This window comes from Harpegnathos saltator, unplaced genomic scaffold, assembly GCF_003227715.2.
Source record: "Harpegnathos saltator strain DR-91 unplaced genomic scaffold, Hsal_v8.6 scaffold49, whole genome shotgun sequence".
NCBI lineage: Eukaryota > Metazoa > Arthropoda > Insecta > Hymenoptera > Formicidae > Harpegnathos > Harpegnathos saltator.
Genome location: NW_020230304.1, coordinates 482,091 through 508,976, shown reverse-complemented (window position 1 = coordinate 508,976; position 26,886 = coordinate 482,091). Strand labels below are relative to the sequence as shown.

General features: G+C 41.5%; 1 protein-coding gene across 7 annotated transcripts; it reads left to right on the top strand.

Moving 5' to 3' along the window:
- The first annotated feature begins 6,424 nt into the window (after window positions 1-6,424).
- LOC105180537 (pericentrin) lies at window positions 6,425-26,504 on the top strand. Of its 7 annotated transcripts, none has more exons than XM_025302404.1 (24): window positions 6,425-6,782; window positions 7,050-7,184; window positions 7,298-7,555; window positions 7,724-7,894; window positions 7,981-8,316; window positions 8,553-10,268; window positions 10,404-10,895; window positions 11,616-11,750; window positions 11,997-12,280; window positions 12,426-13,096; window positions 13,192-13,319; window positions 14,227-14,280; window positions 14,970-15,137; window positions 16,092-16,160; window positions 16,748-17,062; window positions 17,306-17,677; window positions 17,881-18,087; window positions 18,206-18,358; window positions 18,430-18,776; window positions 19,029-19,234; window positions 19,508-21,086; window positions 21,231-21,990; window positions 22,069-22,442; window positions 24,661-26,504. In XM_025302404.1, exons 1-24 carry the CDS (start codon window positions 6,720-6,722, stop codon window positions 24,788-24,790), a joined length of 9,123 nt encoding a protein of 3,040 aa, XP_025158189.1. In that variant the 5' UTR covers window positions 6,425-6,719; the 3' UTR covers window positions 24,791-26,504. The 7 variants fall into 7 exon arrangements, with proteins under 7 accessions (XP_025158189.1, XP_019695769.1, XP_025158188.1 ...); XM_019840210.2 differs by having other exon boundaries at window positions 14,224-14,280; window positions 16,095-16,160; XM_025302403.1 differs by having other exon boundaries at window positions 14,224-14,280.
- Window positions 26,505-26,886: the final 382 nt, after the last annotated feature.

The window sequence follows — 26,886 nt, the reverse complement described above, 5'->3', positions numbered from 1 at the left end:
ACTCACTCACTCGGTGAGGCTATTGCGTTATTTTCCCCCGCCCCGCGGCCGCCGGTCGGTGCATTCGCGAGAAAAATAGAATCGTGTTAAGGTTGCGGGCAGCCGCCCCCGTCGCCGTGATCCCCGCGATCCCCGTTGGAGGATCGTCCCTGTCTGGAGCGACTCCGTCGGCTGCCATCATAATGGCCCTGCAAAGACGGCAACTTTTGCCGAGAACGGAGGAGAGGATACGAAGTCTTGCATATTCGCAGAAGCATGGAATTGGAGTGAACTGTGCGGAAATGGAGCTGGCGACCCGCGACGCGGAGTAGAAGAGAAGAACATCAGCGAGTCTGGAGAGTCTGAGGGAACTCTCCGCTTAAGGAGGAATCGTAGAAAGCGTGTTGCTTTGGTCGTTACCTTTCAATTGTTTGCCTGCGAACTGTGGCCCGATATCTTCCCACTCGGTAAGCAATATTTCAGCAATGTATCAGCAATGTTGAAAAGATTACTGATACGTTGATGATATATTGCGAAATACCGCTTGCCGAGTGGGTTTGTGATATTCACCTTTCGCGCGCGCTTTCGCGTCCCGTTTACGATCCGAAATCTCTCTTCGAGCCTGATCTCATCGGCGGAAAAATATACTTTTCTACGAGCGATATTCTTAGAATGAAAAACGACCTCGCATTCCGCAGCTGGACAATCGTGTCAAGGTAGCTCCAGACCTTTTGTCGAGTACGAATCTGTGTCTGACGCACCAATTTATTATACACTTATGTATACACGCAGTTGTTCATAATATTATTCGAACATTGTACATAACGCTTCTATCTGTACAGATAGATTTATTAACTTTTGGAAATTTCAAAGTCATCAAGTTGACAAAGGTTAGGGCACTATCGCAATAGCATATTCTTAAGACCAAATAGAGTAAAAAAGTCTAACACTCCCCCCCTCCCCACACTTGTTCTTCCGACAAATAATTACCAAGATATCGTAAACCTTTTAAGTATCTCAAAAAATGTTCGGCAAATAAAAAAATGTTTCAGACAAAAGTTGTTTAAATCAAATAACAGAAAAAAGATGGTATATATATATATATATATATATATAGACGATAAAAAATTGAAGTTTTCATTCCGCGAATATCTCGAAAGTGGCGCCATCTGTAAACAAAATGATACCCACTTTTACCTTAAAAACATTTTTCCGTATGTTTTAAATTTTTCGAGATATTTAAATGGATAAATAAAAATGAGCCATCCTGTATAACATTCGAATAATATTGTAAAAAATTATATAAACGCAAAATGTTATATATTTTGTTGAATCTGAGACACAATAGCCCCCGTGCAATATTTTCAATTTCACATCTGTATGTATGCAGGTAAAGCACGTACGCCTTAACGAAAAATAACTCCTCGATGTGTAAACGATCAAGAATGAGCACTTGAGCAATGGAAAAAGCACCAAGCCGCTATAAAGCGTGTGATTAAACAAATTCCTCGACTTCTCTCAACACCGATGTGTCATTTCCCGCGACGCTTCTACGAGAACGAGTCTATTCGAGAAGTCGCAAAAATGTTACATCAATGTACGAACTATTTTGTCGTAACGTACGCAACGATAAATTACGTTGCGCGAAATTTTACGCTGGCAGCCTCCCAAAACTTTGCACAATGGTTCGTGTTTGAATGTCGGTGCCAAAGTTTACTCACAAAACACGTGACATCGCGCGCGGATCATTACATTACTATTTCGACGCGAAGGAAGCGCGATTCGCAAATTGAAAAATAAAGTCGGACCGGATGATGTATTCGGACAGTGTCAACTTAATTTTTTCAGGCCTCGTTTCTCTCATATGTTCGTTTCGGCCGCCAGACGACAAAGTGATTCGCGCCGCATTTTGTTGATACATCGCAAATATAATGTTACATTTTTTGCGCACGCAAGAGTGAAATTTGCGACTTGATCCAAACTGCAAACTTGCGGGCTATTTGCTCGGAAGTATGACGTAACTAAATTTCGAAATACAATGCACTTCGGTGAGACAAAGATGCGCAACTTGGTGCGACGCGATTGTCTTAACATATCTGTAGAATTGAATTCGCGCTTCGAACCGCGTGTGATAATTAAATGATGATATAATTTTGAAACGTTGATTATCGCGCTTTTAACCACTCATAATGGAGACTTTCGCGTTTGTACTTTAATGAAGAAATTTCTCAGTATTGTTCTCAGTAATATATTGTTAGCGCAAGGAAATGAATAAATATCTAATAACTTTTTTTACTTACATTTACTTGCAAACACATCTCGCATATATAATTTTGACTGCCGAAATTGTCAAAAACCGCTCCGAGTGCGCATATTCGTTGGCAGAGGAAAGCTTGCACTTTCGCAACCCAAGGGTGTTCCAAAATCCATCAAGGGACACCGTTGAGAGCGTATGATTACCAGTGCATTTTCGAATTGAACAGCCATGTGACGTCTTTCCGCTAAATCGGACATTTTACGTCTATTTTGCACCAGTGCAGGCAGTTCAGCCGAAACGAACAACTTTTTGCTTCCGCCACCGACGAGGTAATATCAATGAGGAAGCTGAGAGCGGCCAACACGGCGTTTTCGGCGACACCGATTTTTCGCACTGGGAATGGGCGCTATCTGCATCCATTTTGAGAGGGGAACTACGATGCTACATCCACTTTTAGGTCTCGACGGTAAAACCTGCATCTGGTGGCTGTCCGTGCTACATCCACTTTCAGGCGGTTTATGTCCGTGCTACAACCATAATAGCGTACTTGACAAGCACGGTCTCGCGCATTGTTATGCATTTGTAACATGAATTAACATGTTAACATGCACAAAAAAATAATAATTGAGATTGTATATGATTAATATCATGAAGATTATATACGATTTATATCGATATATAAATATATGATAATAAGATAATATTTTGTGTGTACCCAAAATTATTTTTCCAAAATATTTCAGCGTTACGTTAGTATTTATTTATACTCCGGCAGGCGTTTTTTAGCGCAGTTGTATCCGTGTGCATGTGTTGCATTGAAAGTGTGCGTGACGTACGTGTGCATATACGCACTCACACACACACACACACACACACACACACACACGTGTCATACGCAACAGATAGAATCTCAGGGTATATGCTTAAACATTTTCAATTGCGGTACGTTTCTATGTAAGAATGTAATCGGCACACACACACGCAGAGAAACTGCTCCCGTCTATCCGTCTGAAGTCCCGCCCTCCGCTCGGCTTGTTTTGACGAGCCAAGCGAAAGAGAGAGAGAGAGAGGGAATGTGTTCTCTCCATCTCGCTCTGATTCGCAACGTTGCCGAGATTGAGCTTCCCGACACACGGCCGAGATTGACGTTTCACTCTCGGCGTGAATCCAACGAGATGATCAATAGCAATCGATTTCGACTAAACTCGTTGTGTCAATAGATTTGCATGACAAATTAACATTGCACTTAAAGATACGGCGTAGCATTGAAGCGTTTGCAAGAAAGTCGCGATTGAAAATCGCGAGTGCTACATGAACCAAATGAAGGAGCGAGCTTCTCAAAGAGCGTGTGGCTTGGTGGAAGTACGCTGGACTCGAGGGGTTAAGATCGGTGGTTCGCATTTCCTTGGCGATCGGCGTTGTCCTTTTTCGCCAACTTTTTTTTTTTCGTTTTTCAGGAAAATGCACGTGTTGCATACAACATACATGTACCAAAATAAATTTTTTTTCATTTTTTAAGAAAATGCACGTATTGCATACAACACACGGGCATCGCAAGCATTGCACGTTTCGTCGATGACACTTCCCTTGAGACCCCGCCCTACGCTCGAAATGTTTCGACGAGCCAAGCAAAAGAGAGACAGAGAATGTGTTCGCTCCATCACCTCTGCGAAGATGGCCCTTCATTCTTCAAATTTGAAAAAAATTATCAGAGTTCTGAATGCCCCTCGCAGAGTTTTAGAGTTTCCCAATCCTTTATAGAAAGAGTTCCGTCATTTAAAGTAGAGAAAATACCATTTTAAAAATCGGAGGGCCAACTTCACGACGCTTCTCATTATCTAAAAAATGACAATTTTTTTAGAGTTCTACTCGATTACGGTATAAGTACTGACTTTTAACCTCCCCATAAATAATAATCCAGGACAGTGAAATCCGGTGATCGAGGTGGAAAATCACTTACGGCAAAATGTAGGGTTTTGAGAGGACTTTAATTTGGTGCCAGAACCAGGCCTGTATCTCTAACAGTTTAGGAGATATCGAAGGTTAAAGTTTCCCAGCCTTTCTCCGTCGATATCCAGCCTTCCTCCGTCGATATCTCCGCTTCTACTGGGAGTAGAGAGTCGTCCATGTAGTCGAAAATGTAGGGTTTTGAGAGGACTTTAATTTGGTGCCAGAACTAGGCCTGTATCTCTAACCGTTTAGGAGATATCGAAGGTTAAAATTTTCCAACCTTTCTCCGTTGATATCTCCGCTTCTACTGGGAGTAGAGAGTCGCCATTTACGGCAAAATGTAGGGTTTTGAGAGGACTTTAATTTGGTGCCAGAACCAGGCCTGTATCTCTAACCGTTTAAGAGATATCGAAGGTTAAAGTTTTCCAGCCTTTCTCCGTCGATATCCAGCCTTCCTCCGTCGATATCTCCGCTTCTACTGGGAGTAGAGAGTCGTCCATGTAGTCGAAAATGTAGGGTTTTGAGAGGATTTTATTTTGGTGCCAGACCGAGGCCTGTATCTCTAACCGTTTAGGAGATATCGAAGGTTAAAGTTTTCCAACCTTTCTCCGTTGATATCTCCGCTTCTACTGGGAGTAGAGAGTCGCCATTTACGGCAAAATGTAGGGTTTTGAGAGGACTTTAATTTGGTGCCAGAACCAGGCCTGTATCTCTAACCGTTTAAGAGATATCGAAGGTTAAAGTTTTCCAGCCTTTCTCCGTCGATATCCAGCCTTCCTCCGTCGATATCTCCGCTTCTACTGGGAGTAGAGAGTCGTCCATGTAGTCTAAAATATATGGTTTTGAGAGGACTTTAATTTGGTGCCAGAACCAGGCCTGTATCTCTAACCGTTTAGGAGATATCGAAGGTTTAAGTTTTCCAACCTTTCTCCGTTGATATCTCTGCTTCTACTAGAAGTTGAGAGTCGTAATTTATGGTGAATGTAGTGTTTTTGCAGGACTATATTTTGGCAAAAAAACAGGCCTGTATCTTTAGCTGTTCGGGAGATATCGAATGTTAAATTTTTCCAATTTGTACCGTTGGTATCTCCGCTTCTACTTGGAATTGAGAGTCTAGTTTTGTTGTGAGAAATGTTTTAATATAGGACTATATTATGGCAAATGCGTATTCCTGTATCTTGAGCCTTTAAGGAGATGTCGAATGTTACTTTCCACATACTTATCCGCAAGGATGATCGTAATACCGATTAAACAGTCAGGGGTGCAGTTGCGGAAGGAGAATCCGTGCGATATTTACGACCTCATCAGCAGCAGGCTCTGATTTCTTCCCATCTTTATCACCGACGAAAGAAGCGCCCATTTTAAAGAGCGATCATGGAATATGTGACTACTTTGTCACGTTTATGTCATCAACGTTCTCTTCAATCCCCCACCCTTGACTGTCTCAACACGCGATCAAGGGCGTGTTATGAAGTTTCAGTTTCCGAGATGAAACTAGTCGTGAGACGCTCGCAGCCGCGGTGGAATTTAACGCTCGCGTTCGCAAGAGCCTAACATTCTGGCAATGATACATCATGCGTCTCCAGACGTATCGTTTATTATACAGGAGACTTTGATACGGCAACATGTATTCGAAGATTTAATATTTAATACGTACTTTTATTTTCCCTGCTCTCCTCCCCCTGCTCTTTTTAGACCTAACAGATGGTCTGTTCTTTGTAGCTGCACTGCTGAACTGGTGCAATAAGCTAGAGTGAGAAAACCTATATTTGTCTCACTTTAACTTATTGCACCAGTTCAACAGTGCAGCTACAAAGAACAGACCAATAGTCTGGCATGGAGATGGCAACTGTGGTTGCAGTACGGACATAAATCGCCTGAAAGTGGATGTAGCACGGACTTCCACATGCAGATTTTACCACCGAGACCTGAAAGTGGATGTAACATCGTAGTTCCCCTCTCAAAATGGATGCAGATGGCGTCCTTTCCCAGTGCGGAAAGTCGGTGTCGCAGAAAATTCCATGCTGGACGCTCTCAGGTTTCTCTCTGGTAATACCAAATATTATAATTATGCTGACTATAACACGAACATTTACCCCATATCATACCATATTACCTCCGGGCCCTTCGTGGCCTCCTTTGCCAATATGAAAATTTACTCAGGGCTGTCAGTCTTTATATTACCTCGTCGGTGCTTCCGCTCAATCTGCGTCTCACAGGTTGGCACGACTGCCGCGATCGTTTTAGACCAACCGTCTTCAACGGTCTCGTATGAGCGTTGTATTAAACTAACCACTTGAGAAGTTTGTATTTTTATTATTTGTTTGCACAACAACCAGTGATACGCGACGACCGAGAACCGCATATGACAATCGGCGGTTGGAACGGCCAACAAGAAAGTATCAAGTTTGAAATGTAACAAATGGTTGACTGAATTGAGCGTGTATATATATATATATATATGTATAGTTAGCGAGTATTTTGCATACATACACATCCCCTCCATGCACGTTGGTCCTCGAAATTTGTCGGGATGAGCACATCACAGGATGAGAACGAGCGTAAGAAACGTTCGCTGGAAGCTGGCAGAGAAATGGCAAGTATACCCCTTCATTCACCTGTTGTTAAAGAAGTTAATACAGTTAAAGTTGTTAATATAGTAGTAGTCATTACTATTGTCCCTGTGCTGCTTACTACGATGTACAGCTTGATTTTTACTTTGTTGTATCTTTATACTTTGTGCACCGTGCTCTCCACTGCTGGTTTTATGCTTCATTGGAATCATATGAATTCTTTGATATTGAGAATATTCTACTTTGTATGTGGTTACAATTTTATACAATGACAGTCCCAATTATTATAGTTGGCACGATACAAAGCAAAGAGATATACCAAGGACAAAGCATACCAAGGACGAAGCTTAAGCATGGAGAACATTGAACCATCTGATGATGAGTCCTTGCACAATGAGAAATCCCTGTTGCTCAAAGGATCTGGAGTAAGAACAAACAAACCAATATCTCGCATAAGTTTTTGTTTAATAGCCAAGGAATATGTATATAAGTAATGTAGACTATACTGTTCTCTCATGTTTGTGGTTTTTCTTATCAGGCAAACGAAGGTACATCGTCACGAGACGTAACATATAGTAGCGTTAGCATAAGTGAAGGAGAAGCTGACGCTGATTTAGAAGGACTAGCAGGACGTGTTGCAGAATTAGAAGAATTATTGGAGGGAAAAGAAGTAATAGTTGGAGCTTTAAATGAAGAAATTGATCATTTACGAGCAGAAGCATCTTCTCCAAATTCATCGCAGAGTCAAAGCAGCAGTATACATGGAAGAGATATTATATCTTTATATCATGTAAAAGTATGTCATATTTGGTTTCAATTTCTTTTAAATACACCTTGAATTGTAAAATTAATTTAGGAAAATTTCTGATTCATCTTGTCTAGTTTTCTTTGTTTTACAACTATTATGTTGTAAATTTGAGCTGAAAGACACTGTTAAATATTTTTTATGTTTCTTATAAAACAGTTGCAAGAATTTGAAAGAGCAGTGAATCAACGTGACAATTTAATAGAACATTTAACATCGTCTCTGGAGCAGGCATTATCTGCCAGAGATGCTGTCACAGCACAACTTAATGCTTTGAATTCCATGCAGTTGAACAATTCCATGGTAGATAATGTGAATTTGCAACAGAAGGTAACTAGCGCATTTGATATTTCTCAGTTTGCAGTTATTATACAATCATAACCCTATTATGAACAATGTTTTGGACATTTTTTCAGATTGACGTTTTAGAAAAAACAATGAACGATCAAGAAGCATTAATTCGTCGTCTGAACGCGCAACTGACAGATATTCATGAGCATGTTCAGACGTTGGAAATGGAAAAAGAAACACGAAACGCAGAAATTAACGATTATAAGGCGCAAATAAATAATTTAAACGAGCAAATCCGTGCTGGTGCTGCGGAGAAGAATCTAAATATCGACGAAACTTTGGAACAACAGAAACAGTACGAAGCACGCGTAGATAAGATTAAGCAAGATATGCAGCACATTTTAAATAAGTTTACTGCCGTAACGAACGCTAATGCAATACGTCATCAGCAAGAACTAAAGGTGCACTTTTTGACAGAACAATATTCTTTTACACAAATTAATTAAATTAAATTAAATTAAATTTTATATGGAAACTCACATTTAGAATTTTAAACATCCTCAAAGGTTTTCAGATGAGCAATTCATCAGTTCTCACTTCGAGGAACTAGTTTATTATTAACGAGCTTAAAATTAAGAAGAAAAGATTGTGGCAGAATTTTTCTTATTCAAATCATAATCAAATATCATAATTTCAGGATCTAGCTAGCAAGAATGAGGCTGAGATTGCGAATATTAAAGTCCAACATGAGGAATCTATAAAGATGCTAAAGGATGAAAATAAAATGTTAGCCGATCGTTTAAACAAAGAACTACCGGATCTGGAGAGCAGACACGCCAAGGAACTGTCTGTTTTCCAAACGCAATTAGCTTACTATAAGAAAACCGTCGAAGCATTGAAGCTCGAGCTGGTTAATCACGCAGAGTCGCAAAAGGTCGCTCAGTCAGAAGCGAACATGTACAAATCTAAGCTCGAGGAGTTCAAATTCGAGGCGGAGAACGAACATCGTCGGAAGAATTTACACTTCCAGAAGGAGAAGCAGCTGCTGAGCGAGCAAATCAAGCTGCACAAAATCCAGCTGGAGGAGATCACGTCGAAGCACATCGCGACGATGAGCATCCTGGAATCGAAGGAGAGCATCGAGCGATCGCTAGAACAAGCTCTGACGAACGCAGCGACGTTGAAGCAGGAGAACGATGCGCTGAAATTCAAGCTGGACGACTTGTCGTGTAGATATTCCATGGCACAGTCGGCGGTTGAGAACAGTCAGGTTCCTGACAGGACCCTGAGCTGTCGAGTGTACGACCTGGAGAGATCCCTGTCACGGTTCGACGCTACGAGCGTCAGCACGAATAGCGAGCTGTGCGAAACCATGTACAAGACTTTCGACGAGGAAGCCATTCAGCATCAGCTGATACGGCGAAATCTCGAGGAGAAGACAGAGATCGAAAGACTGTTGACCGAGAAGATTCGCACGCTCGAGGAGAATCTGCTCAGAGCAAACAACGAGCTGGAACAAGCCGACTTCGCGAAGAAGTCCTACGAGAAGCAGCTGAAGGACACGAGAAATATGAGTGACAAGCTACAGCAAGAGGTCGATTTGTTGAAAGAGTCCAGTCGTGTTGTGCGTCGTGACTCCTCGAGTGTCGAATGTTCGGAGGGCGCAGCGGTGAGTGCTGAGGGCGATTTGACGCGGCGGCAGGAGGATCAGCAGAGGGAAATCGAAAGTCTGAAGCTGCTGCTGGAGCAGAGAGAGACGGAGAATGCGAGCTGCAAGAAAAATTTGGCCGAGATGATGGAAAAGACGAAGAAGCTGGAAGCGCAGTGCGAGCAGCTGAAAGATGGCTTGGCTAATGCGTGGGCACAATGTGCGGAGTTTGAGGAGAAGTTAAACCAGACGCTGAACATGAACGATAGCAGCAAAGTGAACGCCTCCATGAACAGCACGACTTCTTCGTCCAGGCAGCTTGGCGCGAACGAGAGCTTCGACAACAACAGTCAAAGCGCAGCGGATCAGAAGAAGATCTCGGAGCTGGATAATATCGATAGGAATACGTTAACGGACAACAGGCACCTGAAAAATGACCATCAGAATTTGTACAAAGAACTGCAGCAAATTCTGGAGGGCGAGTCCAACTTGGACGAGGTGAAGTTGAAATTAAGTCGTTATTACGCCGTGTGCGAGAGAATAATCGAAGAGAAGGCGCATTTCCTGTCGGAGAACATTTCGGGGAAGCCGCAAGATGGCGAGGATCCTCTGCGGAAGTCTTTGGATAACCTGTGCATGGAGAAGAAACTGTTGAGCCAAGAGATCGAGGACGCGATGAATCGATGTAAGGAGGAACTGGAAGCTATCAAGGCTGACTCCGCCAAGGAGATCAACAGATTGCGCCTATTGCTGCAGAATCTCAAGGTAGGTCGTCCCCAGTCCCCATCTTGAACGATTGTTTCAAGACAAGAAATATCGGGTGAATTGTTTTCCACGAGTATTATTTAGGCGAATAATATTTTTGCAAACTTGTCACTCATGTATTTCTTGTCTCTGAAGGACGGTAGCGCAAGTATGAGCGACTTGAGAACCGAGTTGGAAGCACGTCATGCCAAGGAGATGGAAGAGCTGAGGACATATTTCGAGCGGAAATGCCTGCAGATGGAAAAGCAGTACTCGGAGGAAGTATTCAGCCAGCAGTCCAAACGGATCTCCGACAGCGAAACCGAAGAACTGACCGATGACTTGTACTTTGGCGGTGCCGGAGATTGCCTGAACGTGTCTAATTCTCGAGCGGTGACTCCTAGTGCCATCGAGGAGTCCCTGAGAATCCCTCTCTTGGACGCCGAGAACGAAACGCGAATCGAGACGGAATACGACAGCGATGTAAGAGCCCTGCGACATGAATTGGAGCACAAAGTTAACGAGATTCAAAGTATCAGGAGTGCCTATGAGAAAGCGATCGAGGAGCAGAAAGAATTGTTCGAGTCTCAAATTCGCGATACTGAGGCGAAGCTTAAACGCTCGTCGACTGTTCCCGTCGCGCACCAGGTGAGGAAAATCTTTTTATTCTGAGTTTTGTTAATAATAAACTGATTTCAGTTTTCTGTTTTCACTGCAACAACTTTTATCCTTTTCGATGCGTGCTATTCGAACATTGCTTGCTTGCAATTACAATATCGCCACTATGAAGAAGGTTTCCATTCAGAACGCAAACTTATCTCTATCAATATAATGTCTATTAATAAAATCTTTAGAGTCATGAAGAATTAAGAGTTGTGTCAGACTGCCTCCACTCATTTGTGTCGATTGTATTTCCTACTTAAGAATTATGAAAATCTGTTGAACTATTCATGAATATGAAATCCTAGTGAGACGTAGATGCACGGTATGATTGGTGTGAGCTAATTGTCTTTAATACATTTCTCTTCCTAGTGTGAACACGCGCGATCTCCCCAGAGAGTGAGGTATTTAAAACAAGCTACCTGAATAATTTTGAAAATATGTAAGATAGAAAAAAATGTCAAGTACAGAAGTTGTAGGATTTTAAGTGACGCATCACATAAAACCCTACACCTTCTGTATTTAACTTCTTTTGCATCTTGCATGTTTTCAGAATTGTTCAGGTGAGCTGTTTTTTTAGATGCTTCACTCTGTATATGTTTTTGCGAAAAGGAAAATTATATGTTTTGCCTTGATACTTTACACGTTGATGTGTGTAAGTTAATTTGTGACTAACATACCGCCGTGTGACCTCATGTTTGCATGCAGTATTGTCAGACAGAATGGGAAGCATTGGAGAATGGGGAATTATCAAATTTGCGTGCTGCGTATAATCATCAGTTGCAAGAACAGATCGAGCTAGCTAGGCAGGATATTGTCAACGGTCTGCTAGAACAGTTTGAGGTAGATGTGAATCATTTGTAAGATTTTGCTTATTAAGGATTAAGCATAGATGAAATAACAATAGCGATGCGAACTGTAGTAACAGAATCGTCATAATTTCCGGCTTGTCACTTGTTTCTGTTCTCATAAAGATTTTAATCAGATGTCTCTTTTCGTTCTCGTTTGATGTTATTTGTAGTCTTCGTAGAGACTCGTTGCGAGCTGTTAGGGGATATTTGTTGAAAAGTTGTTGTTACGATTGCGCAGACTTTGTTATCGGTGGAGGAAGACAAAGAGGATGATTGGCCAGCTGAATTGTTAGAACTGAGAAACAAATTCACTCGTAATGCCAAGCAAGAAATCCAAGAGCTGAAGAAAACTTACAGTGTGGAGCTGGCGCGACTGAAGAATGAACACGATTTCGTCGTAGCGAGAATGCTTGAACAACATCAGAAGGAAATTAGTTTTCTTAAAAGGAACACACAGAACGCAGATAAGATGCAAGAGACTGTTTGTGTCGGATCTTCAGAAAGTAGTATCATAGCAGAAAGGTGATCAACGACCGGCCAAATTAGCTATAATTAAGATTTAGTTATTGTAGAATAGAAAATGTTTAATCTAGTTTAATCAGTTGACTCTACACATAATAACTTATTCTTTTTTAATGATGAACACTAATATTTAATTTTTCGCCAGGGATAAACTACAGAAGACGTGTGCAACTCTGCAAAACTTAATTGGGGAATTGGTCAAGTACTTCGCCGTCTGTGAAGAGGAAGTTAACAACACTCTGATCAACGAGGTTCTGAAGAGACAATTATCAGAGTCCGTCTTTGCTAGCGAGGAAAACTTGAGCAAAGACAGCAGCATCCCTGCATCCGAGGCTCAATGCAAGGATCCCCCCCATCAACCGATTAAAAGAGTCCATTTTGCACCGCAGTTCAGCAGAATAACTTCTATCGTTAATAGCGATAACAAGACGCTGCAGAGCTTGATCGACGAAGATGTGGACGAGAAACTGAGGAAAGAACTGAAGGCTTGTCTAAGACGCTTAAAGTCGGATAGTACAGAAATCCTTAATTCTCCACTACCATCTGGCAAAAACAGTAATGACGCGTCATCCCTAAAGGAGACCGACCTCACGAGCAAAATTAACGAAGAGCTTTCCTTGAAACTGAACCACGCTGAAACCTTGATAATGGGCTATCAGGAAGAAACAGAACAACTAAAAGTGCACATTCTCGAACTGCAGCGAAAGTTGATTAGCGCAGAGAACAAGAAGGAAGTCATTACGGAAGGTTACGGTGAAAGTGATCTTTCCAGAGGCGATATCGGACTGCAAGACCTTTCGCAGTTGCAAGAAAAAGGTATACTCTTACGTCCCTCGCTTCGCATCTCGGTTCCAGGACTTGCATTTTGTATAGTCTTTAATAATTTATATATATTTTTATACTACTCGCAGCTAGACACGTGTTATCGAACGGCGGCGGCGACACGTCCTATTTGCTGCAACTAATAGAAGAGCTGTGCAGGCAAAACGATAAACTGCTGGATGACGCTAAAAAGGACAAGGAGGACTTGCAGCAGCAGGTAAAATCCTTTATTATTTTTGCTCGAGATGCACCGTTGCATGATTTCTGATTACTCGATATTGGTATGCTAGTACTAGTATGATGAATATTGAGGACAGATTGTATGTTGAAAACGGTTTGTCTAGGTAGTCCATCAGATTCGTATACTTCTGTGTTTCTATGAGCATCGCGTTTATATTATTCACAGGATTAACGCCGATATCTATTTATTTAATTATGTGGCACATGAATGTCTCGTAACTGTGAAAAAGTTTGTTATTTTTTCTTTCCGTTATCTCAATGTTGTTTCTTTCTTCATGTTGTAAGTGCAAGTAGCCTCAAGATTATAAGGAATCGTGCTTTATTACGTATCTACGTTGTCACATGCAGAGTGTCTTAAGAAAGCTGAATAATTCGAATATCTTTGATCTAGGAGCCTATACATGTTACATCCATATATGATACTGTAGATTTGTAAATCCCTACATCCTTAGAATTTCTTCAAACTTTTGTTTGCCAGATTATCCCCTCTGTGATCCCTAGAGACTCGAAGAAACCGACTTTAATAGTATAAATGGATTCTTAACATCTTAACGATTTACACTTGGAAGATAATCATTTTTTTGCGCATCCGATATTCACTTTTCTTCTTACACCCTGTATAAGAAAATGTTTGACACTCCACGGTAATTTCTAAAACTACCAGAGATATACAAAGTCAGTAGAGTAGAAAGAAAAAAATATTGTGCGCACTTGGCACATATGGCAATCAAAATCGATATAGATATACCGTCCGGCAATAATAAGCGATAGCGAAAGCAATCGACCAATAAGTAAATGAAAAAGATATTGTCCAAATCAAAAGTGCAGAGCTTTGCGATGCAGGTTTTAAGAGATTGATTGGCGTTCTGTTATCTTGCCAGCAGGTGCCTTTAGAACCTACTCCTACCCCATACATTCACAGGGTTTGCTGCGAAAAGGTAAATCATAGAATTACTAATATTATCATAAACGCTGTGCGTAAGTTACTTCCAAATCGGCTGTAATCAATTAATATACGTAGGATTTTTCTCTATCCACGAAATTTCGTTAGATAAATACCGGAATTTCTGCCACCTCTAACGCGTTGACAGTGTTAATTACACGTACGTTTACCGCAGTGCGGTTGAATGGTTTATTATTATTACCATTATTATTTGTTGCATGACGTTGCAATATTTAATAGCTGCTTCGCATGTCATGTTGTGAATGTGCCTTAGAGTGTGCGAAATGTAAAGATATTTTTTTTTATTGCTGAATTATATCTTTGAAGAATTTGATCCCCAGATTTTTTTATAAGTTTCGGTAGCTCTCCCCTATAATTAGCTTAAAAAAAAAATCACCCAAAGCAGAGACATGTATGATAGAAATTCGTTATGCTATTCGTATAACTTACAGTATTCGTTATACTACATGGAATTCATTCATTGTTTATCTAACAGAGTTTGTATATGGACATATAACTTATCCTTGTAACGCGTAAAACGAATAGCTTAAATAATACGATAATAAAAGTTAGAAAGAGGGAAAGAGAGAGAGTTCCTCGTTTGATTTTAGCAATCACTTTTGCTGTTCATGCACATTCAGTATGACGTGACAATTATTTCTAACTGAGATTACGTTTGTTTAGATTGACGCAGCGGATAAGCAGTTGCGGGCGACGCGTCGATTTCTGGATGAACAAGCGAGCGAACGCGAGATGGAACGCGACGAAGCATCGAAGCAAATTCGCTTCTTGCAAGAACAGCTGAAGGAGCGCGAGCGCGAGAAGGAGAGAGACATGCGTATCAGTTCCGAGGTGAAATTCTTACTGGAGATTGTTTCCTTTTCAATGTGAAGAATTTCTTGTTTTATATATGACGCTTTTCGTAATCACCCGCTGGTTAGCTTCAGGGAACATTGTTTCTCAACTCCTTGACTGGCGTAAATGCAGTACTGCGTTTCTTGATACTTCCGATAGTCAAGATTCTCATGACATCGCTTGACTCTTGAAAATTTATTTTTTGCCAATTTAAGCACTTTGACGAAATTTAATTTGCCAATCAAGAGGTTAATTAATCCTCAATTAGCACCACGTGTTGAAGAGATATGTAAATTTATATCCAAATTGTCAGCATCTACAAGGTTACAACGCTTTGAAGATGTCGGTTTTTCAGAAATTCTACGTAAAATGATTTGATCGCAAGTTGATTAAGGATTAATTAATTTCAAACCCTGAATTTCTGAATACACTTCTGCAGTTACTGCACTAACCAGGAAATTTCATCTGGCATATAATGACTGCCACTTTTAAACCTCAACTATAGGTTTTGGTGGTTCACTTTTCATTTAACACTTAACATAGAATTAAGAATAACTGCTGGAGAAGGGTACATGCTATTTGTCCATGAAGACGAGTCACGAAAATTTAGAAGACAACATTTCGATGATTTTACTTTCGGCGATACCGTTTCGACTCGTTTGCAATACGTTCTTTCAGTTACGACAGGACACTGGCAATTTTGTACTTCTTCCGCTGTGTGTAGAACTTTGCAGTTTGTCGGACATGCACCTCGACCAGTAGCCTTTCAGTTTTCAGTTAGTTACTTTGACAGCAGCGTATTGTGTAATTTAAGTTGAGAACTAAAAACGGAAAGGCTTATTATATCTCGGAAATTTGTATTGCCGCCGATTAGTGTCACGCATCACTACTAATTGTATTAACACAAATTTTTCTGCACTCTGGTTTGGGTTTTATGTTTGTCGCACAAAGCAGTCTGAGCTATCATCTGAAACGTCTTCAGACGCCGCTGAGCTTCAAACAATTGACGTCAATGCAACCGTGAGTGATATTGTATTTAATTTGATCTTTTCGATCTTCTTAACGGTTCCTTTCATTCGCATACAGTGGGTAAGAAAAGTACCCGTATGTTACCTAGCAAATTATTTGGCAATTATTTACTATAAACCCGAACAAACGAAGAAAAATTAAATACACATCTACGTTCAGACTACTTGCTATTGACGGAATTATACAAGTATTTGAAAAAAAAAAAAAAAAAGAATCCGAGACTTTAGCGACGTATGGTGCTTCTTCACTGAGAGTGAAATATCGGGTGCTCTTGGTGAATGTGCCATATGACTTCAAGATCTGGAATCTTTGTTTAACAACTTCTTCGTGTTTCATTTATTTTGCTGGACAAACATTCTTTTGAGTTTACTTTTATTTAGTTGTGTAGTTCTCTTTTGTTTTTATTTTTTACCCACTGTATAAGTCGCCAGATAATTAATTGTAACCGAATATAATATTTATCATGTTTCTGCGCTTTACGTGTTGGGTTATGCTTGATTGGAGTTGTAGGTGACATTTTGGGAAGAAAATGATACTGGTAATTTGCATATCTAAATATGCTGCGACTTGTGATTTAGGTGGAAGCTCTCGAATCTCAGATGAGAGAAATGTCGTCGTTGATGTCGGACACGGAAGCCAAGAGGACGGAGAAAGAAAGCGAGCTGAAAGCTGCGGTGGACAAAATCTGGGTCTTGCGCGAGATCATTACCGATCTGGAGCAACAGCTGCAGATCAAGATCGAGAGGGAAGAGTCCTTGCAGGTGCAAATCGGTCAATTGGAGACTGTAATCACAGCGCAGACGAAGAACCAACAAGAGCTGGTTCAAGAATTGGATGCTATCAAATCTGGCAGCGAGAGCAGGCAACTGAATGAGCAAATCAGCTATCTGGAGGTAAAAATGCTCGGACAGATGCATGTCAGCGGTGCTTGCCTAGATAGATGACTTTGATGTCATTTAGATGAAGATGAGATAGATGTCCGCAAATTCAACTTTGTTAATATATTATATTTATTTCGTTCATCTGGATGATCATTTAGATAATTTTATCTAAAAACTGGCAAATGTTGTATGTGAATGAGCGACAAGATACTTGCGGAATGACTACACCTTGGTATTCTGCTTCTCGCGCTTTAGGAAGAATTGCAGAAACACAAGCTGAGTTCGGAACACTTCAACGTCAACTCGTCCGTCCTGAAGCAGATGAAAACAGAACTTCACGAGATGCAGAATCAATTAGACAAAAGAATTCGAGAATTGGAATCGGCGCACATGTGCGGTTCAAATTTGAGCCTGAGCCAACCGAGCGAGGACGTTTCCATTAGGGAGCAAATCGATGCGACGAGATGTCTAACTCCGGACGACCCGACCTCACCACCAATGCTGCCCTTGGACCAAGTGCTCAAGTTAAAAGATAAGATGCTGAAGCATGCGCGAGCGGAGGATGTGGCCTTCAAGAGGATCAAGGATCTGGAGATGCAATTAACAACGATAAAAAATCAAAACGAGGTTCGCTCTTTTCAATATTTAAAATTAGAAGAGGAAGAGAGAGAGAGAGAGAGAGAGAGAGAGAGAGAGAAAGACATATAAATATATTCTAAAAGATTTATCTGCCTATACACACATGAAAGCAACAGTTGTAAAAAATGAGAAAAATCGAAGATAGGATTAGATTCTTATCCTCCTTGTTGATTTTACTTCATCTATTGTAGGAATTAATAGCGGAACAAGAGATCTTGCATCAAACTGCATCCGAGCAATTGTTCCAAATCGAAACGATGCGCGGTCGCTTGGAGCAGCACAAGCAAAGTGCTCCATTCGTGCAGAAACAAGCGACATCGCGTTTGGAGTTACAGCTACATGAAGCCACAACAAAGTATCATTCCTTGGAGCAGATAATTACTGACAGAGAGCTAGAGGTAATACTTGGCTCGATTATTGCAACTTTAATCACCGATATAACTTAATATACAATTTCTCACCATTCCACTATTTAACTTCAGTTTAATCGTCGATTCATCAATTTACCACTTCTAGGTGAAGGAGCTAAGGACTCAGCTCGACAGGGCCAATCAGTTACTGGCGGAGAAAGAAATTGAGGTGGAAAACTTCGTGCAGTCGGAACATGGCGCCCTGCAGAAACTCAAAGATCAGCTGAAACTCGTGCAGGAGGAGAAGAAAATGCTGCAGGTACGTGCCTTTTCATTCTCCCAAATATTTGAGTGCTCAAAGCGACAGATCAATAAGGTGCCGATTTACAGGTACAGCTCGGTACGCAGCAAGAGCATGCCCAATTGCCGCCACTGATCGATGCCATATTAGCTGACAAGAATGAGGAGATTGATCATCTCAAGGAACAATTGTCTAAGAAGGAGAAGCAACTGGAGGCATATTCGTCGTTTGCGTTGAGCGACGTGCAGTTGAGGGAATTGACGAAACAGGCGGTGGAGCCCAAGAACAGCGCGCGTACACTGAGCGATATCATCTCCATTCACTCGGAATGCGCGGAACTGCCCGAGGCCATTCGGGAGCCCAACGCGACTCAAGTGTCGCACAACATGTCCAGCTTCAAAATCGCCGGGTCCACGTTGTCGAAGAATACGTTGAAGTAAAGTATCAAACAGTTGAAAACAATCGAAAACATAACAATCCCCGTTCAATTATGATATCGAAGTTGCAGACTTTTTAATTAGAAATTAAGAAAGTAGTGGAAACTCGACGACTTTGCGTGGGCTGTTTTAATGTTAATTAATAGCGATAGGTAGCGTGTTCAGCTTCAGTTAATTAAATAGATTTGAACAAATAACCGTGCGATGCAACGCAGGAGGAAAAATGACCAAACTATATTGCTATGTCACAGTCCGAACAACACCAGCAGCTTGAATACCTTGGAGGCGCCTTTACTTGACGGGGATAAAATGGACACGCAGGTCCCGCCGTTGGATTTGGATCCTCATACCCATACACAAAGCCCCAGCAATTTTGTGCACAATTCAGAGCCGGAGCTGCACCACATCATGGATGAGTCAAAATTATCGTCCCCCAAGAATAACGACGACAGCGATGGTATGCTGTTACTCTTGCGCATAAGTTTATACATTGTTAAATAGTCGTGGCAGGTTTAGCACGTGTCAACGATCTGAAAAATACTTGAATATCTGTGAATGAAAGATAGTCTGATTATTGCGTTTGTTTTTCTTCAAGGAAAGTGTCTCCCTTTCGAGGAAAGAATCAACAATTCGAAAGTACTTAACTGTGTTGATGAAAAATAATTTAATTCTTCGACCTCTACTGTGTATCACTAAAATATCAAATAGTGATAAATAGTTGTTGTTACAGATTCCCAACGAGCCGAATTACTCAACGAAAAATTGAGGGAGATCGAACACTTGTCGAGTCAGCTGCAAATCGTGCAACAGGAATTGGAACTAAAGTCCGATCTTTTGATCAAGTATGAAACAGAGTTGACGCTCTTGCACAAGCAATATCAGGATTTGCACGACGAGTACAAGGAGACGGTGGAGAACTTGATGCGAGATAAGAATTTCTACAAGGGCCAGTATGAGCTGACTCAGGCATCAGAGAATAAGATCAAAAAGGACTTGGAGGAGGTGGAGAATATCTTGAAGCTGAAAATAGATGAGCTGGAGGATCATAAGGGTAGGATGCAGGTTAACGAGAGGATTCTCACGGAACTGAACGCGGAAAATATACAGTTGAAGAAAGAAATAGAGACCAGGGACAAAGACCAGTCGAGGAGAAACAGCTTGTTGATGCAAGAGAAAGCGCAGGAGCTGCAAAGGTTCAAGGAACTCATTCTGGAGAAAGATATAACGCTGGAGACTCTCCAGACGCGCAACATCGAGATTGAAAACGAGAACAAGCAGTTGTACGACTTCAAGACGAAGGTCCATGTGCGCGAGCAGGAGATCGCAAAGTTGCAGGACGAGGTCCTGCGATTGACGGATGGTCTGAACAATCGGGACCAAGTGATACGTAAGCTGGAGGAGATGGCGAGACGAACGAGCGACAGCCAGTCGGGCGCATCGTCGCCATTATCTCACAGTAACAAGGACCAAGAGATCCATCACTTGCAGGAATTCTTAAAGGAGAAGGACAAGGTGATCAGGCAGATGAGCGACGACAGCAAGAGCTTGCACCGAGCGTTGGAGACGATCCAGAACAAAATGAAAGAGTCGGGTAACGTGGTGGAATTGAGGAAGAAGCTAAAGGACGAACGTAAATCGAATGCTGAGCTGAAGGACACGATACAGCGACTGCAGAAGGAACTGGAGGACCTGAGGGATGCGTTCGCGCAGCGTTCGCAGGACGACAGCGACATTGAGGATATGGTCCAGCGAGAATTGAACCTCTCCGCGCATTTGGACAAGCAACTCATGCAGGTCATCAAGGACGATGCCGAAGAAGTAGAAGGAACACAAGAAGAGCATCAGCACAAGTTAAGCCAGATGCACAAGGACAACGAGGCGCTGAGGAGGCTGAAGGACGACTTGGAAGTCGAGCGGAATATAATGCAGCATCAGATTACCGAGTACGAGGATCGCATTCTGGAGTTGAAGACGAGTCTGGTGGAGGAGACGAAGAAGGTGGCGAAGCTGAACAAGGACTTGACAATAGAGAGAAACACCGTGCAGTTCCTGAGGAAGCAAATCGAAGAACATCGCCGAGTGACGGAGGCGGGGCGCGTTCAGGACACCGAGCTGATCGAGTTCCTGCAGAATAAGCTGAAGACCTCCCTGGAGAACGAGGAGAAGCTTCGCAATGATCTAGCATCGATGAATCAACAGCAAATCAGTCTGGACTTGCAATTGACGTCTATGAGGAAGCTGATAGAATTGGGCAACGCCAACAAGGCTTCGCCGAAGTTCGCCGTAATCTGCCAGAATGAGCTGCAAAGGTACGCGCCGATTCGTTTGATTTATTTCATTTCTCTTATCACTCTTACGTTGCGCTTATATTTTGTTCGTGATCCCTCCCCCCTCTCGCCCGTGTCATTTTGGTTCACACGTCTTAATTTCCGTTTTCCGTTTTTGCATTCAAGTGCTGCAAACGTAGATCCCGAGAAGAATCGCGATAACAACGCGGAGCTGCGGAAGAACATAAAGAGGCTGGAAGTTGAGATGAGCCGGTACGAGAAACGGCTGGAGATCGCGACGGAAGAGCGGGAGAGACTGATCAGCAGCTTGGCGTTGACGAAAGGAAAGAAGGAGATTGTGGAGGCGAACCTGCAGAGGATCGCAGAGGAGCTGAAGGCGCGTGTGGAGGAGTGCGATTACCTGCAGGAGCAACGCGACATCGAGATGGGCGAGATCAAAGGGTTGCGCAGAGAAATCAACATCGCCAAGGAGGCCAGGATGGACCAGGAGGCTGACATCAAGTTAGCTAAACAGGAGCTGAGGGAGAGCGCGGAACGGGAGCTGAAGCTCACGCGCACCGTGGAGTCGTTGAAGGAACGAGAAGCGGAGCTCAACACGAAACTGGCGTTCTCAAAGGAGAGGGAGAGGAAGCTGGAGGAATTGGTGGAAGATCTCCAGACAAACATAAATGCCGCCGCCGTCGAAAGGGAGGTCGACGTCAGAGATCTCAAGAGCAAACTGTCGGACGCGAAGGACATTCCCGCGAGCCTCGTGCAGCAAGTGAAGGAGCTGAACGGGAAGGTCGAGAAATACGCCGCCGAGAGGGATAATCTCCAAGACAAGCTCGGCAGGATGAGGGAGGACAAGGAGTCGCTGACGCAGCGTGTAAAGATGCTCGAAGAGCAAATCAAGAAATTGAATCAGCAGCTGGTTCCTATCGAGAGGGTATGAGACGCGTTCTTTTGTCATGATACAAGGTAGACACGTAGCGCGTCCGAGTATTATCATATTTTCTTTTCACAGTTGCAGAATTTCTACGGCAAGTATCTACGAGTGGAGAGCAGGCGGAGGGCATTGGCCTTTCAGAAGAGGTACTTGCTTTGTATATTGGGCAGTTATCAGTATTGCGCGGAGAACACGTTGTATGTTCTCGCGCAGTTGACTCGGGATCAACGCTCGTACACGCGGTTGCCGCACGGAAAGGTGCGCCTCAAGATCATTGTGTTGGTGGTAATTAGCACACTGAGGATGAAGTGGCTGATCCAACGGTGGCGAACGGGCAAGCGCGTGGGCGCTAATGTTCTCATGGGTTATATCGATCAGTTGATCGATTTACCGCCCACGATGAAGTCAACATCCAATCATTCTCCACCCGTGAGGGAAAGAGCGAGGGCGCAGTAAGTAAAACGATTGCCGACTTAATTGCATCTTCACGCACAAGCGCCACGATATACGAATATTCATAAAATGTTTCTCATATCTCTTGCTTGCTTGGCACAATTCAAGGTGATTATACGTAATTAAGGAACATCTTGCCGTGTGATTATGTTGTCAAGGTCATGATTCAAAATGTTCTTATCGACGTTGTTTGTTAAAAGGTTATTAGCAAAAATATGTATGAATAAGTGTTGGATTCTTCAAGCGGAATCAAGTATGAAATTTAGATTGTTTCTGTGCTATATGTTACCTTCAAGGTGACTAGTGGCAGACATGTAAAGATCAAGGTAACGATAGTGTTCCTTAGTATGCATAATTACCACGTTTAACATGCTTTCTACGTACTTCGCACCTATGTGACAAACCAGTCCCTCACGGCAGATCAATGTGACATAAGTGTGAACATTCTTTTTCAATGTCCATTTCACATAAATAGCTGAGGTATTACAAAATTACACTAGAAATATGCCGTCTGTGAGGAGTTCCTCGAATGAACGTGACAGCGAACGTGTTAGAAAGTTCTTCATTCTATAAAGTGTTCATTCAGAAGGTGCCCACTTCAATATATTTTAAAATATACGTTCCACGAAAAGATGTTCCGTATAAAAGTTGCGGAGTTTTAAGGGAGATATACGAGGTGTGTGAGAAAAGTAATGAGACTGATTTTTTATCTACCAAAGTTTTTATTTTTTTCAAATAACAATATTGTCCCCTTCAAAGTAGTTCCCTTCGGCAGCTATACACCGGCGGAGTCGTAGTTCCCAGTCTTGGTAGCAGCGTTGAAAGGCTTCAACTGGTAGGGCCTTTAACATGTCGGTCACATTCTTTTGAATGTTCTCCAGAGTCCCAAAATGACGTCCTTTTAAGACATTTTTCAATTTCGGGAAAAGAAAAAAGTCACAAGGACTCAGATCAGGTGAATAGGGGAGCTGTGGAACAAGAGGAATGCCTTTTGAGGTCAAAAATTCCGTGATGGAAGTGGCCGTGTGACATGGGACGTTGTCATGATGCAGCATCCACTTGTCTGCAATGTCCGGTCTCACTCGATTCACCCTTTTCCTGAGCCTTTTGAGGACATCTTTGTAAAACTTGGTTGACAGTTTGTCCTGGAGGAACAAATTCTTTATGCACGATACCCCTACTGTCAAAAAAGCAAATCAGCATTGTTTTGATCTTTGATTTGCTCATTCGAGCTTTTTTCGGTCGAGGAGATGTCTCAGTGTGCCACTCCTCACTTTGCCGCTTTGTCTCAGGATCGTACTAAAAAATCCAGGATTCATCACCTGTGATCACACGACTGAACCATTCGTGGTCATTGGCAATCCTCTTAAGAAGATCAACGCACACGTTTCTTCGATTATTCTTCTGCTCAGTTGTGAGGTTTTTCGGCACCATTTTGGCACAAACCTTTCGCATGTGCAAATCTTCGGTCAAAATTTGATGTACGGTGAAAGTTTAAGTTTAACAGGTCACCCATCATCCTTATTGTTAAACGTCGGTCTGATCTCGCAAGAGTACGCACACGTTCGACGTTTTCGTCGGTTTTTGAAGTTGAAGGTCTCCCTGAGCGAGGTTCATCTTCAACGTGTTCTCGGCCTTCCAAAAATGATTTGTGCCAGCGAAAAACTTGTGCTCTTGATAAGGAATGTTCCCCATAGGCCTGTTTCAACTTTTCAAAAGTCACACTCGCGGATTCCCCAAGTTTAACACAACACTTGATGGCATAACGTTGCTCTAAATTCCGCTGTTCCATTTTCGTAACGCACAACAAAAACACAACTTCACTGATGGCGCTCTCAAAAATCACGTGACGGCTGTACGGAGCTGAAACTCGGACTGAGCATCTGGAAGGGATGAACACACCGGTCTACACAAGTAGAACAACACAGCGTTGCCAGATCGCTCGCAGTGTTGTCAGTCTCATTACTTTTCTCACACACCTCGTATGATGGTGACTTTGAAAACCCATAACTTTTAAGGTCACATTATATATTCCCCTCAAAATTCTGCAACTTTTTTTATATATTCAGTATTTTCTCATACAACATATATTTTAAAAAGTATTCAGTTGGAAGCTCTTGAAGTGAACAACTTATATATATATATATATATATAAATCTCGTTATTAAATATCACATACATTCACACTATAATTTGCGTGTAAATTGCATGTTTTAGCGGAGGTAGCGGAGGTAGCGAACTAAGTGGCTTTACACTTGAACAGTATTACCAACCAATAAGAAACTTCCAACAGGCGGTCGAATCAGCCATGGCGGAATCTGCAACTAGTCATATTATCTCAGAATAACATTATATACATATATTTTTAGTACATCTAGAAGTTGACCTGTACAGTGTTAGCGTTACAAATGTTATGTAATTGTTTAAGCGGTGCATTGTAGAGGTCGTGTTTTTTAAATTGGCAGTTTTGCAGTCTTCAAATTTTTACATCGTCGAATCAGCGTACCAATTTTCGGATTTGCGTATTTTGAAGAAATTAGTACATGGGAAATGCTAATTTGAGGATAGGAGACAGGTTTCGTAGGAATTATGTGTCATTACGATTTTTAAGAAATCACGAGAGGGAAATTTTAATCAGTATTTTCTATCTCAGAGTAGATCTCTTTATCGTTCGCCATATTATTCCTCTTTCCCTTTATGAGAAACACGTCCTATATTTTGCACTAACTAAACTGCAGTCGTTGTTAATCGATCTGCATGGGATTTCTATTTCCGTTCGACTGCACGGTTTACATCGCACCGACGGATCATCAATACTCGATGATGGAGTGTAAACTTCGTCAGGTCGACCGGAAGTAATCGAAACTGGGCATTTACGCAAATCCTCGGTAATAAACTGACGATTTTATATTTTTTTAACTCATTAACGTCTCGCACGAGACTGTAGAACCGCACGATATCTTTTTCTCGTTGACTGCAGTAACGAGATTTCAATGTCACCGGTGATTTTACGAGAAAAACCAGGCGTCATTAATGAGTGAGGCAGGATGTTTGCGTGTAAAATAGCTTTTTTATGATTATTTTATAAGATATATACACACACATACATACACAGGAGGCTTTTATCAGCTGTCGGCGGAAGAAGCAATTCTACGAAAATTATAATGAACGTTAGACGTTTGCGTTTTCATTTATGGTAATATGTATGGATGGATAATATATATGGATTATTACTATAGACTGTAGATTGTAAGTGAGTTCCGCGTGCCTTGTACACCATAAAGCGCGTCCATTATTTATTTATCGACGGATTGTAATAAGCTTTTTATATATCGCGAGAGTTGCATGTAATGTGTGAACACTTTTTCCTAGATCTGTAATAAAGAATCGATCTTTTAATACATGTGGATACCACTCATTAAATATGCACACTATAACTAATTGCTCACGTTTGTACAAAAGTAACAGTTGTCATAGAGCGATTGTACAAAAAGTCAAACTGTCACGGTACGATCTCTCGTGACGTTGTACTTCTCCAAATATTACGACGCAGTTCTCGCGACGCGAACGTTAGTACCTTTTTTACGGCTAACATTAAGGCTAACGGATCGTTATCGGGTGAACGCGAATGTATTATTCATAATTGTAAATTTGTATCGATCCAGACGTCTAAATTTAATTACTGTCTGTTCGAGGCATAATTATGAATAAACTCGTCGCACAAATATCTTGTTTAAGGCGTGATTGATCTTGTTTATTGGTTTCACTTTGTTATATGTTTTTATATATACAAGGGTGTGCAAAAAAGATAAGAGCTGAATAATTTTGAAAATATACAAGATAAAGAAAAATCCAGTCAAATACAGATGTGGTAGGGCTTTTTTAAGTGACGCATCAACTATTGTCTGAAACGTTTTTTTTATTTTTATTGACCAAGGAAATTTTTAAATCATCAAGTTAACAAAAGTTAGGGCACTATTGTAGCAGCATATTCTTGAAACCAAATAGAACTAAACGTCCCTAACTAAACGAAACTAAACGACGTTTGTCGGAAGAAAAAATGGTACTAGACGTACCATTTTTTCTTCCGACAAATAGATATCGAGATATCGTAAGCTTGAAAAAGTGACTAAATTGTCCTGAAATATCTCAAAAACTATTAGACAGATGAAAAAACGTTTCACACAAAAATTGTTCAAATTAATTAGTAGAAAAAGATGATGTAATAAAAAATAGGGATTTCCATTTAAAAAATTCAGAGCGACCTTCTCGTAAGCTTGACGCTGTTCAAGGTCATACTAGTATTGCTATGTGATACGTTACTTAAAAATAAAACTCCACCACTTTTGTATTTAACATTTTCTTTTATCTTTTCAATACACATATTTTCAAAGTTACTGAGGGGGTCTGATCTTTTTATCCCCCGTATATATATAAATAGCC

Bases quoted from the DNA above. Each gene is read 5' to 3' on its own strand.
- LOC105180537 (XM_025302403.1), top strand. From the start codon at position 6,720: ATGAGCACATCACAGGATGAGAACGAGCGTAAGAAACGTTCGCTGGAA. The intron at 10,269-10,403 runs GTAGGTCGTCCC...TTGTCTCTGAAG, and splicing joins TATTGCTGCAGAATCTCAAG to GACGGTAGCGCAAGTATGAG. The intron at 21,991-22,068 runs GTATGAGACGCG...TTCTTTTCACAG, and splicing joins AGCTGGTTCCTATCGAGAGG to TTGCAGAATTTCTACGGCAA.